This window comes from Coregonus clupeaformis, chromosome 16 (assembly GCF_020615455.1).
Source record: "Coregonus clupeaformis isolate EN_2021a chromosome 16, ASM2061545v1, whole genome shotgun sequence".
Lineage (NCBI taxonomy): Eukaryota > Metazoa > Chordata > Actinopteri > Salmoniformes > Salmonidae > Coregonus > Coregonus clupeaformis.
The window spans coordinates 35255296-35268605 of NC_059207.1; the positions used below are offsets into that span (position 1 = coordinate 35255296).

A 13310-nucleotide genomic window follows, 5' to 3' on the forward strand; every position below is an offset into this window, starting at 1 on the left:
ATCGGTTGCTCAAGGTATCCCAGTCGTGCCTAAGGGCGTTGACTCCTTGGAGGGACCCGCAACTGCTGTTGTAGGGGGTTCTCATGGGTCGGGTAGTTTCCCGCAGTGTGATCACTTACTGGGATGGGGAGCGCTGTGTGTGGGATACTCGGAAAGAGGGATTTGATCAACAGCGCAAAGAGAGCTGCATATCAATTAGATAGAGCTACTGACTGTTTTGCTAGCGCTGAGGCTTTTCCTTCCTATGTTGGAAGGCCAGCATGTGTTGGTAAGGTCCGACAACTGGCAGGGAGGGACGCAGTCTCTCTATCTCCTATACCTGACCCGTTATCTGCGCGTATGGAGCAGCGCGCATTTCCTGTCACTCAGGACGACGTATCTTCATGGATCTCTCAACGTGGGTGCGGATCTACTTTCTAGGGGGGGTCCTATCTCTACAGAGTGGAGACTGCACCCCTCGGTGGTTGTCCAGATATGTGACCGGTTCGGCAGAGCCGACGTAGATCTTTACACATCACGAGAAAACGTGCATTGTTGTCTGTTCTTCTCAATGAGGGATCTGGGCGCTCGGTTGGGAACGGATGCTTTGGCATATCAGTGGCCTCGGACCCTGCTCTATGCATTTCCTCCGGTGGACCTGATTCAGGCCACTGTGGAGAAGGGTCCGTCAGGAGGGTCTGTTGTTGATTCTGGTGGATCCCCATTGGCCCAGACAACCCTGGTTCCCGGAGATCATCTGCCGGTTGGGCGGGGACCCGTGGAGGGTTCCGTGTCATCTGACAGAGTTTGGCACCAACATCCACAGATATGGGATCTGTGGGTTTGGCCCATGAAAAGTTGAATTTGACAGATACAGGTTTAACCTTGAATGTGATTACAACTATACAGTCGGCGCATGCACCCTCTACGAGAGGGTTGTATACATATAAGTGGCCCGCGCTTGAGGGTTGGTGTCAGATTAAAAGAGTTTCTCCTTTTCAGAGCTCTTTGGTGGACATTTTGATGTTCTTGCAAGAGCTTTTTGAGCAGGGCCTTTCTTTTTCCACATTGAAGGTTTATATGGCTGCCATCTCGGCTTGTCATGTAGGGATTGACGGCTCTACCTCAGGGTCTCATCCTCTATTGGTGCGGTTCCTGAAAGGCATGCGGTGGCTCAGACCAGTGTCTAAGCCTATGGCACCAACCTGGGACCTGGTGTTGGTCCTGGACGCGCTGTGTGAGCCTCCCTTTGAACCATTGGAGTCTGTGGACCTGAAGGTAATTTCCTACAAGACTGCCCTGTTCATGGCCTTGGTGTCGGCCAAGTGGGTTGGGGATCTCCACGGGCTATCAGTACACCCTTCCTGTTTAGAGTTTGCGCCTGACGTCTCTAAAGTGATGTTATGTCCTAATGCAGCGTTTGCTCCCAAGGTCATGCCTATGTCTTACAGGTCCCTGGCTTTCGAGCTGTTCCCTTTTTTAACCTCCTCCGTTTGTTTGTTGCATGGCCTGTGTCCGGTGCGCACTTTACGCACTTATATGGATGGATAGGACCAAGGATATCCATGTTTGTGGCCAGCTTTTTGTCTGCTTCGCTAATCCAGCTCTGGGTAGGGCGCTTTTTAAGCAGCGTCTTTCTCATTGGATAGTGGAGGCTATCTCCCTGGCATATGACAGCAAAGGACAAGGGTTGCCTAGCAGTGTGCATGCTCACTCCACTAGGGGTGAGGCGGCTTCTTGGGCATTGTTCAGGGGCATGACGATTTGGTGACATCTGAGTTGGGATTCCCCACATACCTTTGAGGTTTTATCGCATGGATGTAACTGCTCTCAGTGTGGCTCATAGTGTTCTTATGGCTGGGTCCGGGAGTGGGTGTTAGGCAGTGCGCAGGTTGCACATTTATCTGGGTTACCACAGTTCCCTTTGGATTTGAGCCTTGGGTAGCCGTGGCAGTGTGCGAGTGCACAGTTTCCAGGTTACTGCAGGTTTCCTGTGGGTTTGAGCCTCAGGCTTCCGTGGTTCATCAACTCTGGTCAATGCTATGCAGCGCGCATGTGCGCTTCACCAAGTCACGACAGGTTTTCTGTTGTTTTGGACTTGCGGTTCCTTGTACAAGTTTTGACATTTCAGGCTTGCAAGGTAAGTATTGTTCTTGGAACCATGGGGTCTATGGACTTGGGCTGCAGTGGCAGTGTGTCAGTGCGCATGGCCATGTTGCAGTAGGTTCTGGTTCCCTATATGGGGCTCTGACAGTTCAGGCTTCTCGGATAAGTATTAGGGAAAAAGGTGGCCCCATTTTGGAGCCATGGGCCTCCTAGTTTGGTACCCTCTGAGCCGGCTTGGGGCGTGATTGTATGTCCGCATAGAATGTTATACAGAGTGACCGACTGAAAGGGAAGGTACAATTATGAATATTACTACTGTTCCCTGAAGGAGGGGACTAGGAATAACCTATTTTGGCCCCATGCCGTCAGAGCGGGACTGAATTGAGGAAATGAATGCGAGCCCGGTATTTTAGCCAGGAAGGCGGTGCTTCCGAGGGCGGGCTCGGCATCCATTGGCCCATTGGCCCGTTGGCATCCATTGGCCCGTTGGGCGTGATTTCAGTTTTCTTCAGGTGAATATGATTGGTCGTTGACGCCTCACATTAAGTTATACCTCGTTCCTTCCTTCAGGGAACAGTAGTTATTTTCATAACTACGTTTTCCTTAGGATAATGTAATCTTAGAAAATCTCCCTTTAAAGTCAGCACTGGATTTTTGTTCTCTTCTCATGTTGAAACTGTTTGGACTGTATCTGGTCAGTAATCATCATGCTCTCTTGGTTTTTAAGATCATTCTGAACTTCACCTCCATGGATCTGTACAGGAGTCACCTGTGTTGGTATGACCATGTAGAGATCAGAGATGGATACTCCAGGAAAGCCCCTCTGAAAGGTTAGGATTTAAGAAAGTCGTAGTCCCATACATGCACTATACACTATGGTAAAGTGATGCTGAAAATACACTTAAATGTAACACAAGGGTGTCTGGAGAAAAAGGTAGTTGTGTGATAAGGTGGTCTGGTATGTGTGTTCCAGGTCGTTTCTGTGGGGATAAGCTGCCTGAACCAATCATTTCCACCGACAGCCGTTTGTGGATCGAGTTCCGCAGCAGCAGTAACTGGGTGGGGAAGGGCTTCTCCGCTGTGTATGAAGGTATGGCCAGAGCCGGAGCCAGCAGCCCCATAACAACACAGCTCAGCTGACTGACTGGCCACATGGGTCACAGATTGAACAACATGCCTGAAAGCAGCTCAGTGATTCTGTCAAATCCCCAAGTCTGGCTGCCTCCATGCTGGTGTGTCCAGCACGTTATGCTGCATTGATCAGATTTTGGTCCGAGTTGAAATTCAGCTCAACATTGTATCCAGACTGTAGAGCGTGGTGTATTGAATATAGGAACCATTTAATTTAATCCACATTATGAAATCCATAAAACAAAACCCCTTGAGAGAAATGTGCCAATGATGATAGATAGCTATGACCACTGCATGTTCTCTGCCATTTAGCCATCTGTGGAGGGGAAGTGAAGAAGGATAACGGACAGATCCAGTCTCCTAACTACCCAGACGACTATCGGCCCAACAAGGTGTGCATATGGAAGATCAGTGTGTCTCAGGGCTACCACGTCGGCCTGACCTTCCAGTCCTTTGAGGTAAGAGATACGGGCCTCTACTTGTTCTTTTCACCCCATTTATCCAGTAGCAAGCTTTTACATACCGCTACATCAATATCCTCTGCAACCTCTGTGTATGAGGAATGAAAATGACTTAGAAGTTCTAACTTTGTCCCTTTTACCCATCCCTTCCTTAGATTGAGAGGCATGACAGCTGTGCCTATGACTACCTGGAGGTGAGGGATGGGAACTCCGAGAACAGCCCACTGGTGGGACGCTTCTGTGGTTACGACAAGCCAGATGACATCAAGACCAGTTCCAACCAGCTGTGGATGAAGTTTGTGTCTGATGGCTCTGTCAACAAGGCTGGCTTCGCTGCCAACTTTTTCAAAGGTCAGATGTCAAGAGTTTTGTACTGTAGAAAAGAACACCCAGAGAGTCATTGCTGATGGCATATGCCCTCGTTGTAGAAATTACCAGCCTAAGTTTCATAGTAATGAATCTCTCAGCATCATATCTCCCGAGTGGCGCAGTGGTCTAAGGCACTGCATCGCAGTGCTAGCTGTGCCACTAGAGATCCTGGTTTGAATCCAGGCTCTGTCGTAGCCGGCAGCGACCGGGAGACCCATGGGGCGGCGCACAATTGGCCCAGCGTCGTCCAGGGTAGGGGAGGGAATGGCCGGCAGGGGATGTAGCTCAGTTGGTAGAGCATGGCGTTTGCAACGCCAGGGTTGTGGGTTCGATAAAATAATGTATGTGCTAACTGTAAGTCGCTCTGGATAAGAGCGTCTGCTAAATGACTAAAATGTAATGTAAAAATGATGTCATAATAAGGTGACATTTTGAGTAATTTGAGAATAATTCCATTATGATTGGTTGTGTTAAATTATGTATAATTCAGGACAGACAATTTCATCATTCATCATTTGTGACCTTAAATGTTTATCTTTGGTTTGGTTTTGGAGGGGTGCACTTGTAGGCTGTTGAGTTGCGAGGCCATGTAAAGGGCGCCAACATGTTGTTGTTGTGATGGTTGTAGAGATGGACGAGTGCTCCAAGCCAGACAATGGTCGCTGTGAGCAACGCTGTGTCAACACACTGGGCAGCTACAAGTGTGCCTGTGACCCGGGCTACGAGCTGGCTGCTGACAAGCGCAGCTGTGAGGGTGAGTACAGCAGAATACTGACCAGAGCCTGCTCAATAATGCCTCCTCAGCTGCAGTTCACACAATAATGCAGTTTAGTGCTGTTATTTTGTCACTGCCACCCAAATACACCAGTTGCCCCACATACAGTAGCTAGAAAAAATACTTCCAGAGATTTGTGTACTTAACAATTCATGTCATTTGGATTTTTGCCACCCAATGGGTTGTATTTGATGCACTCAACCTACCAAAATTCAACCCCAACTTCACAGGTAATCAGAGCCCAAAGCAAGTGTTGAAAGCATCCTGACTAATTAGACCATCACCTGTAAATTAGAATCAGACAGAAGTGCTGCTGATGCAGTGGTTTATTGTTTTACCTTTTTGTTGCTCTTTTTCCAAACCTGACCACTGTCTGCCTCTAGAGGAGGAGGCCTGCTATGACATGTTCCTCAAACGTTGAATAATTATCCAGTTTAACCCTTTTGGGTGACATACATTTCTGCATGTTTAAGCTTTTGGTAAAAATATAGCAGGTTGTCTGTTAGAAAATTATCCTCAATGGTTAAATAATACCCAGTTTAACCTTTTTGGATGACATACATTGTATTTTTAAGCTTTTTGGGGATAAAATCCCACCACTACAAATTGTCATTGATACACTCATTATACACAATTGTATCATTATAACCATATGAAGTTTAGGCACATCTTAACCATTGTCCTGGTCTTCTCTCCTATGGACATATGTCTGTCTGACTGTGTGTCTGTGTGTGTAGCTGCATGTGGAGGTTTCATCACCAAGCTGAATGGCTCCATCACCAGTCCAGGCTGGCCCAGAGAGTACCCCCCCAACAAGAACTGTATTTGGCAGCTGGTGGCGCCCACACAGTACCGCATCACCCTGCTCTTTGACGTCTTTGAGACAGAGGGCAATGACGTGAGCACCGGGGTTATTATGACTGGGCACACTTTGGGTTTGTTCTAACTCCATGGGCCTTAGTGGTGTCATCATGAATCTGTCCTCCTGTCTGTCATAGAGTACAGAATGTTGTCCTTATATTGTACTTTGTAATAGTATATATTCCTGTGCATCGTATTTGTGTACAAATTGTAATTGTATTCCCAAATGTTTCATGTTGTAACGACCTGATGCTCCTTTGTTCAGGTGTGTAAATATGACTATGTGGAGGTGCGCAGTGGGCTCTCAGCAGACTCAAGGCTACATGGGAAATTCTGTGGAGCAGAGAAACCTGAGGCCATCACCTCTCAGTACAACAACATGCGCATTGAGTTTAAGTCAGACAACACAGTCTCCAAGAAGGGATTCAAAGCTCAGTTCTTCTCAGGTGAGCCTTTGACACTGTGTGTGTGTGTGTGTGTGTGTGTGTGTGTGTGTGTGTGTGTGTGTGTGTCTTTCCCTCCAAGAGTCTGTTTCTGTGTGTATGAGTGGTTAATCAATTCGACCCCACATATGTGTTTGAGTGCTGATGGCAGGGTGGTTGTGTGGGAGAAACGTTCATGAAGGTAGTGTCCCTTTATGTCCCCAGACAAAGATGAGTGCTCGAAAGAGAACGGAGGCTGCCAACATGAGTGCGTCAATACCTTCGGGAGCTACAGCTGTCAGTGCCGCAGTGGCTTTGTGCTGCACGAGAACAAACATGACTGCAAAGAAGGTACCGATCGGCCACCTGCACACTGAAACTGAGACCCACTGGCACATTGATTCTGGGTTTATGTATTTTATGCGGGTTGGAGCTCTGGAGGTTATTTTTAGGGGGATGACTTCACAGGAGGTTGGTGGCACCTTAATTGGGGAGGACGGGCTCGTGGTAATGACTGGAGCGGAATCAGTGGAATGGTATCCAATGCATCAGACACATGGTTTCCATGTGTTTGATGCCATTCCATTGGCTCCGTTCCAGACATTATTATGAGCCGTCCTCCCCTCAGCAGCCTCCAGTGGATGACTTCTTATTACAATGATTGGAGGTGAGGAGGTACACACTCCCATGTGCCAAGTACAACAGTGCAGCTCCTGAGTGGAGTTTGAACATTGGTCTGTGTGGAGCAGTAATGATACAGGGGAGCGATGTTGACTTTGTGGATGTATTTTTGCAGCCGGCTGTGATCACGTTGTGAACAGTGTGACTGGCAAGATCACAAGCCCCAATTGGCCAGATAAATACCCCAGCAAAAAGGCATGCACCTGGGCACTCTCCACCACCGCAGGCCATCGCATCAAAATCGTATGTGTTCCACTCCAACTCTCTCTATAATCTTAACATACAGATTGTATGTGTGTGCGTAGGTATGGGTATGCATGTGTTTGTGGGAAGGGGGGTTTGGATGAACTGTGGAAACCATTGAGGACTTTGCACTGTACTGTACTGAGCACCACAGCCTCTGCTTGATTGAAACAATCCCCTAACCATAAATGGCTCCCCCTTCTGTCACAATCATACCGTTTGTCTTAATCCATGGCATACTGTACATATCTCAGTTTTTTTAATATGGTTAACTTGGCTTAGCCAATGCAAAGTGATTGCATGTGTCTATGCTCTTCATTCCAATGGGTTTCTTAAGGTTATTACATTTTTTACATTTTACATTTTAGTCATTTAGCAGACACTCTTATCCAGAGCGACTTAGTTAGTGAGTGCATACATTTTTATTTTTTCATACTGGCCCCCTGTGGGAGTCGAACCCACAACCCTGGCGTTGCAAACGCCATGCTCTACCAACTGAGATACACGGGACTGAGCTACACGATTACCCTGATAGGGAACCATTATGTTTCATACTCTAGCTCTTCTAGCTCTTGTAAAACAGGCTGCATACCTGCGACCCTCTTTCTCTCCCCTCATACTTTGTCTCAGGCCTTCAATGAAATCGACATGGAGGCCCATCTAGAGTGTGCCTACGACCACATTGAGATCTACGACGGGCGCGACAGCAAAGCCCCCAGTCTGGGTCGCTTCTGTGGCACCAAGAAGCCTCCTCCCATTATGTCCAGTGCCAACAAGATGTTCATTCGCTTCTTCTCTGATAACTCTGTACAGAAGAGGGGCTTCGAGGCATCCCACACAGCAGGTATATTACTGCCATCACAACTTAAACTCTAGCCCACTTTGTGACTAGAAATACTGCAGTGGTTTCTCATAAATGGTCATTGGTTAGTTCCTTCTAAATTATGTCTATGGTGTTTTTTTTATCTCCAGAGTGTGGAGGTCGTCTGAAGGCTGAGGTCAAGACCAAAGACCTGTACTCCCATGCTCAATTCGGCGACAATAACTACCCCGGTGCGTCTGACTGCCAGTGGGTGATTGCGGCTGAGAAAGGCTATGGGGTGGAGCTCATCTTCCAGACCTTTGAAATCGAGGAGGAGGCTGACTGTGGCTACGACTACATGGAGCTCTTCGATGGTGCTGACACCAAGTCCCCAAGGCTAGGACGCTACTGTGGCTCTGGGGTAAACTCACTGATAACCTCATCTATTGAAATACTTTTTCTGCCCAACAGAATTTTAGCACCAACAATGTACTGTCATAATATAATTGTTCTAGTTTTATTGAACCACTGCAGCTGTGTTAAAACAACACTTTCAGAGGCAGTGTATAATTAGCTCTGCAGTCGAATAACCTTTTAAACTGTGTGTCTGTGTTTGAGCTTTAAGGAATGGCCCCAGGGTTGTGAAGATTTCCACTCCGCTCTCCAGCTTTAATCACTTTGTTAAAGTTGATGTGTTCCTCTGGGTTGGACATTATAGCTTCAGTAGCAGCTGAGCTCAATAAGAGCGGGCCCTGGCTGGCTTGTGATAGGCTATCATGGTCTCCAGCACTCAGCTGTAACTGAGAATGAATCAGCCAGTGCTGAGGCTACAGCGGGTGGGGGGTAGCTGGAACAATGAGGCCACTGGGGAGTTGAAACATTAGCTCCATAGGCCAGGGAACACCTTGATTTCATTTAACATACTTAATAATAAGCCTGTAATAAGCCAATAATAAGTCTGTCTCTCTAGCTACTCTACTGATGCCTGGTCCTTTAAATCAGTTCTAGCAGGAGATGGTTGGCACATAATGCTCACAGTACCAAAAGGATCATGTCATTTTTAGACATATTGGACTAAACTGTAAACTGAGACTGTAAAGTAAGGTAGAAAGCTCATAATGAGTTTTTTGGAGAATAAGTGGAAGTTGTTCACTCCAACAGCCCCCCCCCTCCCTTAGGCTACAGTTCCTTCAGTCTGGATCTATGAGATATAATTTGGTTTTAATTGAAGTGCAGTCAGAGTGCCAGAAAGCGACAGCCGTTAACTCAATCTGTGTTTTTTTTCCTCTGTACCCCCAGCCTCCCGAGGAGATCTACTCTGCCGGCGATTCCATTGTAATCAAGTTCCGCTCTGACGACACCATCAACAAGAAAGGCTTCCATGTCCGCTACACCAGCACTAAGTTCCAGGACACACTGCACTCGCGCAAGTGACCAGCGGGGGCCGGAAAGGGCCGGGTGGGGAAGAGGGGCAAACGGAGGGGCCCCCAGGGGAAGCGCCAGCCTGACACTCGGAAACCTTCGGCCACCAAGATCATTCAGAAACGACAGAACAGTCGCAAGACCACCAACCGCACCTCAGCTCCCAGGGGCTTCAGCTCCCTACAGACTGTGAGGAGTAAAGCCATTCTGCAGTAGACCTTGTTTTTACCTTTTTTATGGTTATGATTGGGGTGGGTGGGTGGATATTCGGTTTAGGCGGATCCAGGTTTTTTTTTATTTTATTTTAAAAACAAATGCCTCCTAATGAGAGCTAAATGAACAACAGTGGATTCTCAGGACCTGTAGGAAGGCAGGCATCAGCCGGACAGATCCCTGCTTTTGTCAGGCCAGCCCACCATGCCAGGGAGGAAGAAGGAGAAGAGAGAAGAGGAGGAGACCGGAGGGAGTTCCAGAGGGATTCGCCAACCCCAACCTCCCGGCAGCACTCCTCCGGAATACTAGAGCTCCTCTCCTCACATTCCCATCCCTATTGTTCAAGGATTCCAATCCATAAGAGGATTAGAGGAATACCTTTGAGTTGAGGTGTTGATACTGTATGTCAGAGAATTGCAAGTGTAATTGGCATTGTCCTGGCAACCAGTACAGGATTCTCATTATTACCATTAACAAGGAAATTATGGAAGCAGTTATCTTATTAAAGGACTAATAAATGAAATGTTACCCATGTCTTCTGGTTGGTAATTGCTTGCCCATTGAGGGACTATTGCTGTACCTCTCTGTGTAATTGTAATGAATATGATTATTCAAAGGGACGTGACATGCTTTCCTCAACTCAAATCAGTAAGCACTTTACAGTGAATTGTTCCAAATCATGAACTAATGAGATTTTGTCAAATGCAAGTCCACTTATTTTTTATGCATTTTAAATCACTTCTATTCCCTGATTTTCTTTTTGTTAATTGCTCCATTTAGTTTCTCAGGCGTGCTTGAGAGCTCTTTGTACCCTGTAACATTGGGTACTAAAGATATGGGTTCTGTTTCAGTGTTGATCTACAGTTTTAATGTGCAGGATTTTCTCCCACTAGACAAAAACTCTCCATAGATAGTACAATCTCCAGGTACAGGCCAGAGTCCCCTTTATTGTAATAGAAGGCTCTGGTGCCAGCGAGTCTGAGTAGTCATTGTCATAGCAACACATTGCACAATATATTCATCTGTTTATGGTGGGGCACAGCAGAATTCCATGCTAGTATGAAAGTGTTGGTATTGTGCAGCGAGACTGATGTTGAATACATGTCAATTACTGTTATCCCACTCTATTTTCAGGTTATTTTTCATTTGACTGACAATGCCAGCTATGTCACTTAATGTCTTTGCCTTTATAACCAATCAATGCAGATGTTTAGCATGGTTGGATTTGTAAAAACCAATGGATGTGCTTGTGATAACAAAGTAAGTGCTATGTGTGTGTTTGTATGCTGTCATATGCTCCTGTCTCTTTTCAGCTGTCTGTTTTTAGCATGTGCTGGTTAGGTGAGAGTCCTGGGCACTGTAGAGAGAGAATACTTCCACAGGAGTCAGAACTGATTATTTTCTAATAGCCTGACGCACATTGGTCTGAGACTGCCAAACTCCAAAAACCAATGAAGACCAAGCATTTTCAGTTATTCAATCACACAATTTCATCTTCCGAAATGATTTCCTGGGTTTAGTTTGAGTTTCAGGCTATATTTGGTTCCAACATATCTGTAATAATGATGACCTGTGAACATATCCAGTGACCTCTGACATAATGGTTCAGCCACTGTTTTGCTCTGTACAATACTGCCTTATTATTCATATTGCATGAGTGATAATGTTATCAAGCAATAATCCTCAGGGTGGCACCAAATAGACTGTGAGCTCACACTAGCTGTGCTCACTGGAAACCAAATCTGTACATCTAACAGTAACAAATAGCATAGCCTGTCTTTGTGCATTTAAAATCTGCTAATATGAAAAGTATTTCTGTATTTTTTTTATCTTGCTCAGCAGGAAATACATGGTTCTGTTCAGTAAAATTAAAAAGCAATTATTCTTGGAATCATTTAATTAACTAGATATTATATGACCTGCCATGGTTGATTCACAGTAATTACAAATTATGAAATGATCACAACAGCTTGTCTCATACAGCGCTAGTAGGATATATAAGCACAGACATCTAATCATATTCTATATTTGAACATAAGCTGTCAGACTGCTGCTGTGTGATTTAGGGCTCTATTGAATCGTGTTACAGATCAGCGATATAAATTAAAAGTTATTTTCAGATTGAGCCGACAGATGCAGCGTTTACCGTGAATGCAGTCTCCGCTAAAGAGGGAACATTGCCTTTAAATTTAAATCATGCTGTAAAGCTGAACTTCCGCGATGCGGATTGAATAGAGACACTAGTCATCAGACAGTAGGTGGCTTGTGGATATCTATGTCAATAACAGTTCTTTGTTTGCCTAATGATTTACATGAAAAATGTATTGCACACGTTGCAATTCATTATTAATCCTGAGCTATTTGTCATTAATTATTAACTGTCACCAGAGGAGGAGACATGTACAAGCTGTCACAATCAGCTTAGTGTGACACTCGAATTGACTGAGCGTCACACTAAGCGGATTGTGACATCTCTCTTAGGATCTCTGCTCCCCTGAGATATGGTGTTACCAAGCAAAATCAGAGGCAAGGGCTGAAAACCAAGGACAAGGACACACACAAGTGTGATTCTAAAAACTTGAGCCATAGTTAAGAGCAGTAGCCTACCTGCAATCAAAAACAATCAAAATAACAGTGAAATAACATCTCTTTTGGATGTTTGCCCTTCAAGAACATCTATAATTTGCTCAGATAGAGTAAGTGGGTAGTGCATTAGAAGTGCAGTTGAAATGTGTGCTTTAAGACCTTAAATGGTTCATACAAAGGTTATATGCAACATAAACCTATGTGATTTCAATTATCACTCTTAAATCAACTTGAAATTAAGTGAATGAAAATAACAAATTTTTTTCTTCCTCTCCATCTCTGAAGGCCTACCTGCTTTATTTCACGCTTACAGCAATAGGTCTACACACATAATGTGCTGAAGTGTTACAGATTCTGCAATAGACATTTTAAGGTAAATTCGGATTGAGCCGACATATGGAGCATTTACGGTGAAAGCAGTCACCACTAAAGCAGGAACATTGCCTGTAAATTTCAATCACGCTGTAAAGCTGAATTTCCGCGATGTGGATTGATTAGAGCCCTTAATCCAGTTACAGATTCATCATGTAGGCTAACTTAAAAAACATTATTTTAGCAATAATACATGAGACCATGTGTTATGACATTTTTATCATGGCATTGACTAGTGGTGGGCGGGCCAGCTGTTTGTTCACCCACACCCTCCCACAATTGCTAATAGCCAAACCCCGCCACAACCGCTAGACTATATGATTAAGTGAAAATCTGAGGCCCGCAACCGACCCTAACCCAAAAATATAGAAAATGCGCTGTAGGCTACAGTCAAAGACAGCAGAATTATTTTTTTTGCCGAATTTAGATAGGTTTCTCCTTATAATTTCCGACATTTTGGTAGGCTATTTCGAGAGTTTATGACTATAAGGTTCTATTTGCATTTTTGTCAAAATTGAGTTATTGACATAGCCTTGTTTTGTTAAATGGTCTCTACCTATATAGTACTCTAAATACCCCAGTTCATGTTGATAAACCAATGAGGGTTGGAACTTCAAAGCCAATTATCTCAGAATCATCGTTTTATAGATAGAAACGTATAGTCCCAAGCTCTCGATTTGTTTGTCAACTGCAGGGCGCGAATTACAGGGAAGCCAGGGGGGCTCAGCTCCCCTAAATGCAACAGTAGTCAAACTTTGAGGTGGGGGTCTCTAAATAATGCTAATTTAACCATTCTCCAATATGTTTAAAATGTAGTGGTAAATAAACTATATGACCAAAAGTATGTGGACACCTCGAACAGCTCATTCCAAAATCATGGGCATTAA

At 45.1% G+C, this 13310-nt stretch overlaps 1 protein-coding gene across 1 annotated transcript in view; it reads left to right on the forward strand.

Moving 5' to 3' along the window:
* The window catches only part of LOC121584832 (bone morphogenetic protein 1), a 55033-nt gene extending 43677 nt beyond the window's left edge, over window positions 1–11356 (forward strand). The window contains exons 9-20 of the mRNA XM_041900975.2: window positions 2813–2915; window positions 3059–3175; window positions 3529–3674; window positions 3833–4028; window positions 4675–4800; window positions 5559–5719; window positions 5948–6128; window positions 6330–6455; window positions 6901–7028; window positions 7659–7872; window positions 8001–8251; window positions 9130–11356. Coding sequence (XP_041756909.1) covers window positions 2813–2915; window positions 3059–3175; window positions 3529–3674; window positions 3833–4028; window positions 4675–4800; window positions 5559–5719; window positions 5948–6128; window positions 6330–6455; window positions 6901–7028; window positions 7659–7872; window positions 8001–8251; window positions 9130–9264 — 1884 coding nt within the window. The 3' untranslated portion in view covers window positions 9265–11356. The remainder of the gene's footprint in view (window positions 1–2812; window positions 2916–3058; window positions 3176–3528; window positions 3675–3832; window positions 4029–4674; window positions 4801–5558; window positions 5720–5947; window positions 6129–6329; window positions 6456–6900; window positions 7029–7658; window positions 7873–8000; window positions 8252–9129) is intronic.
* The last annotated feature ends 1954 nt before the right edge of the window (window positions 11357–13310 follow it).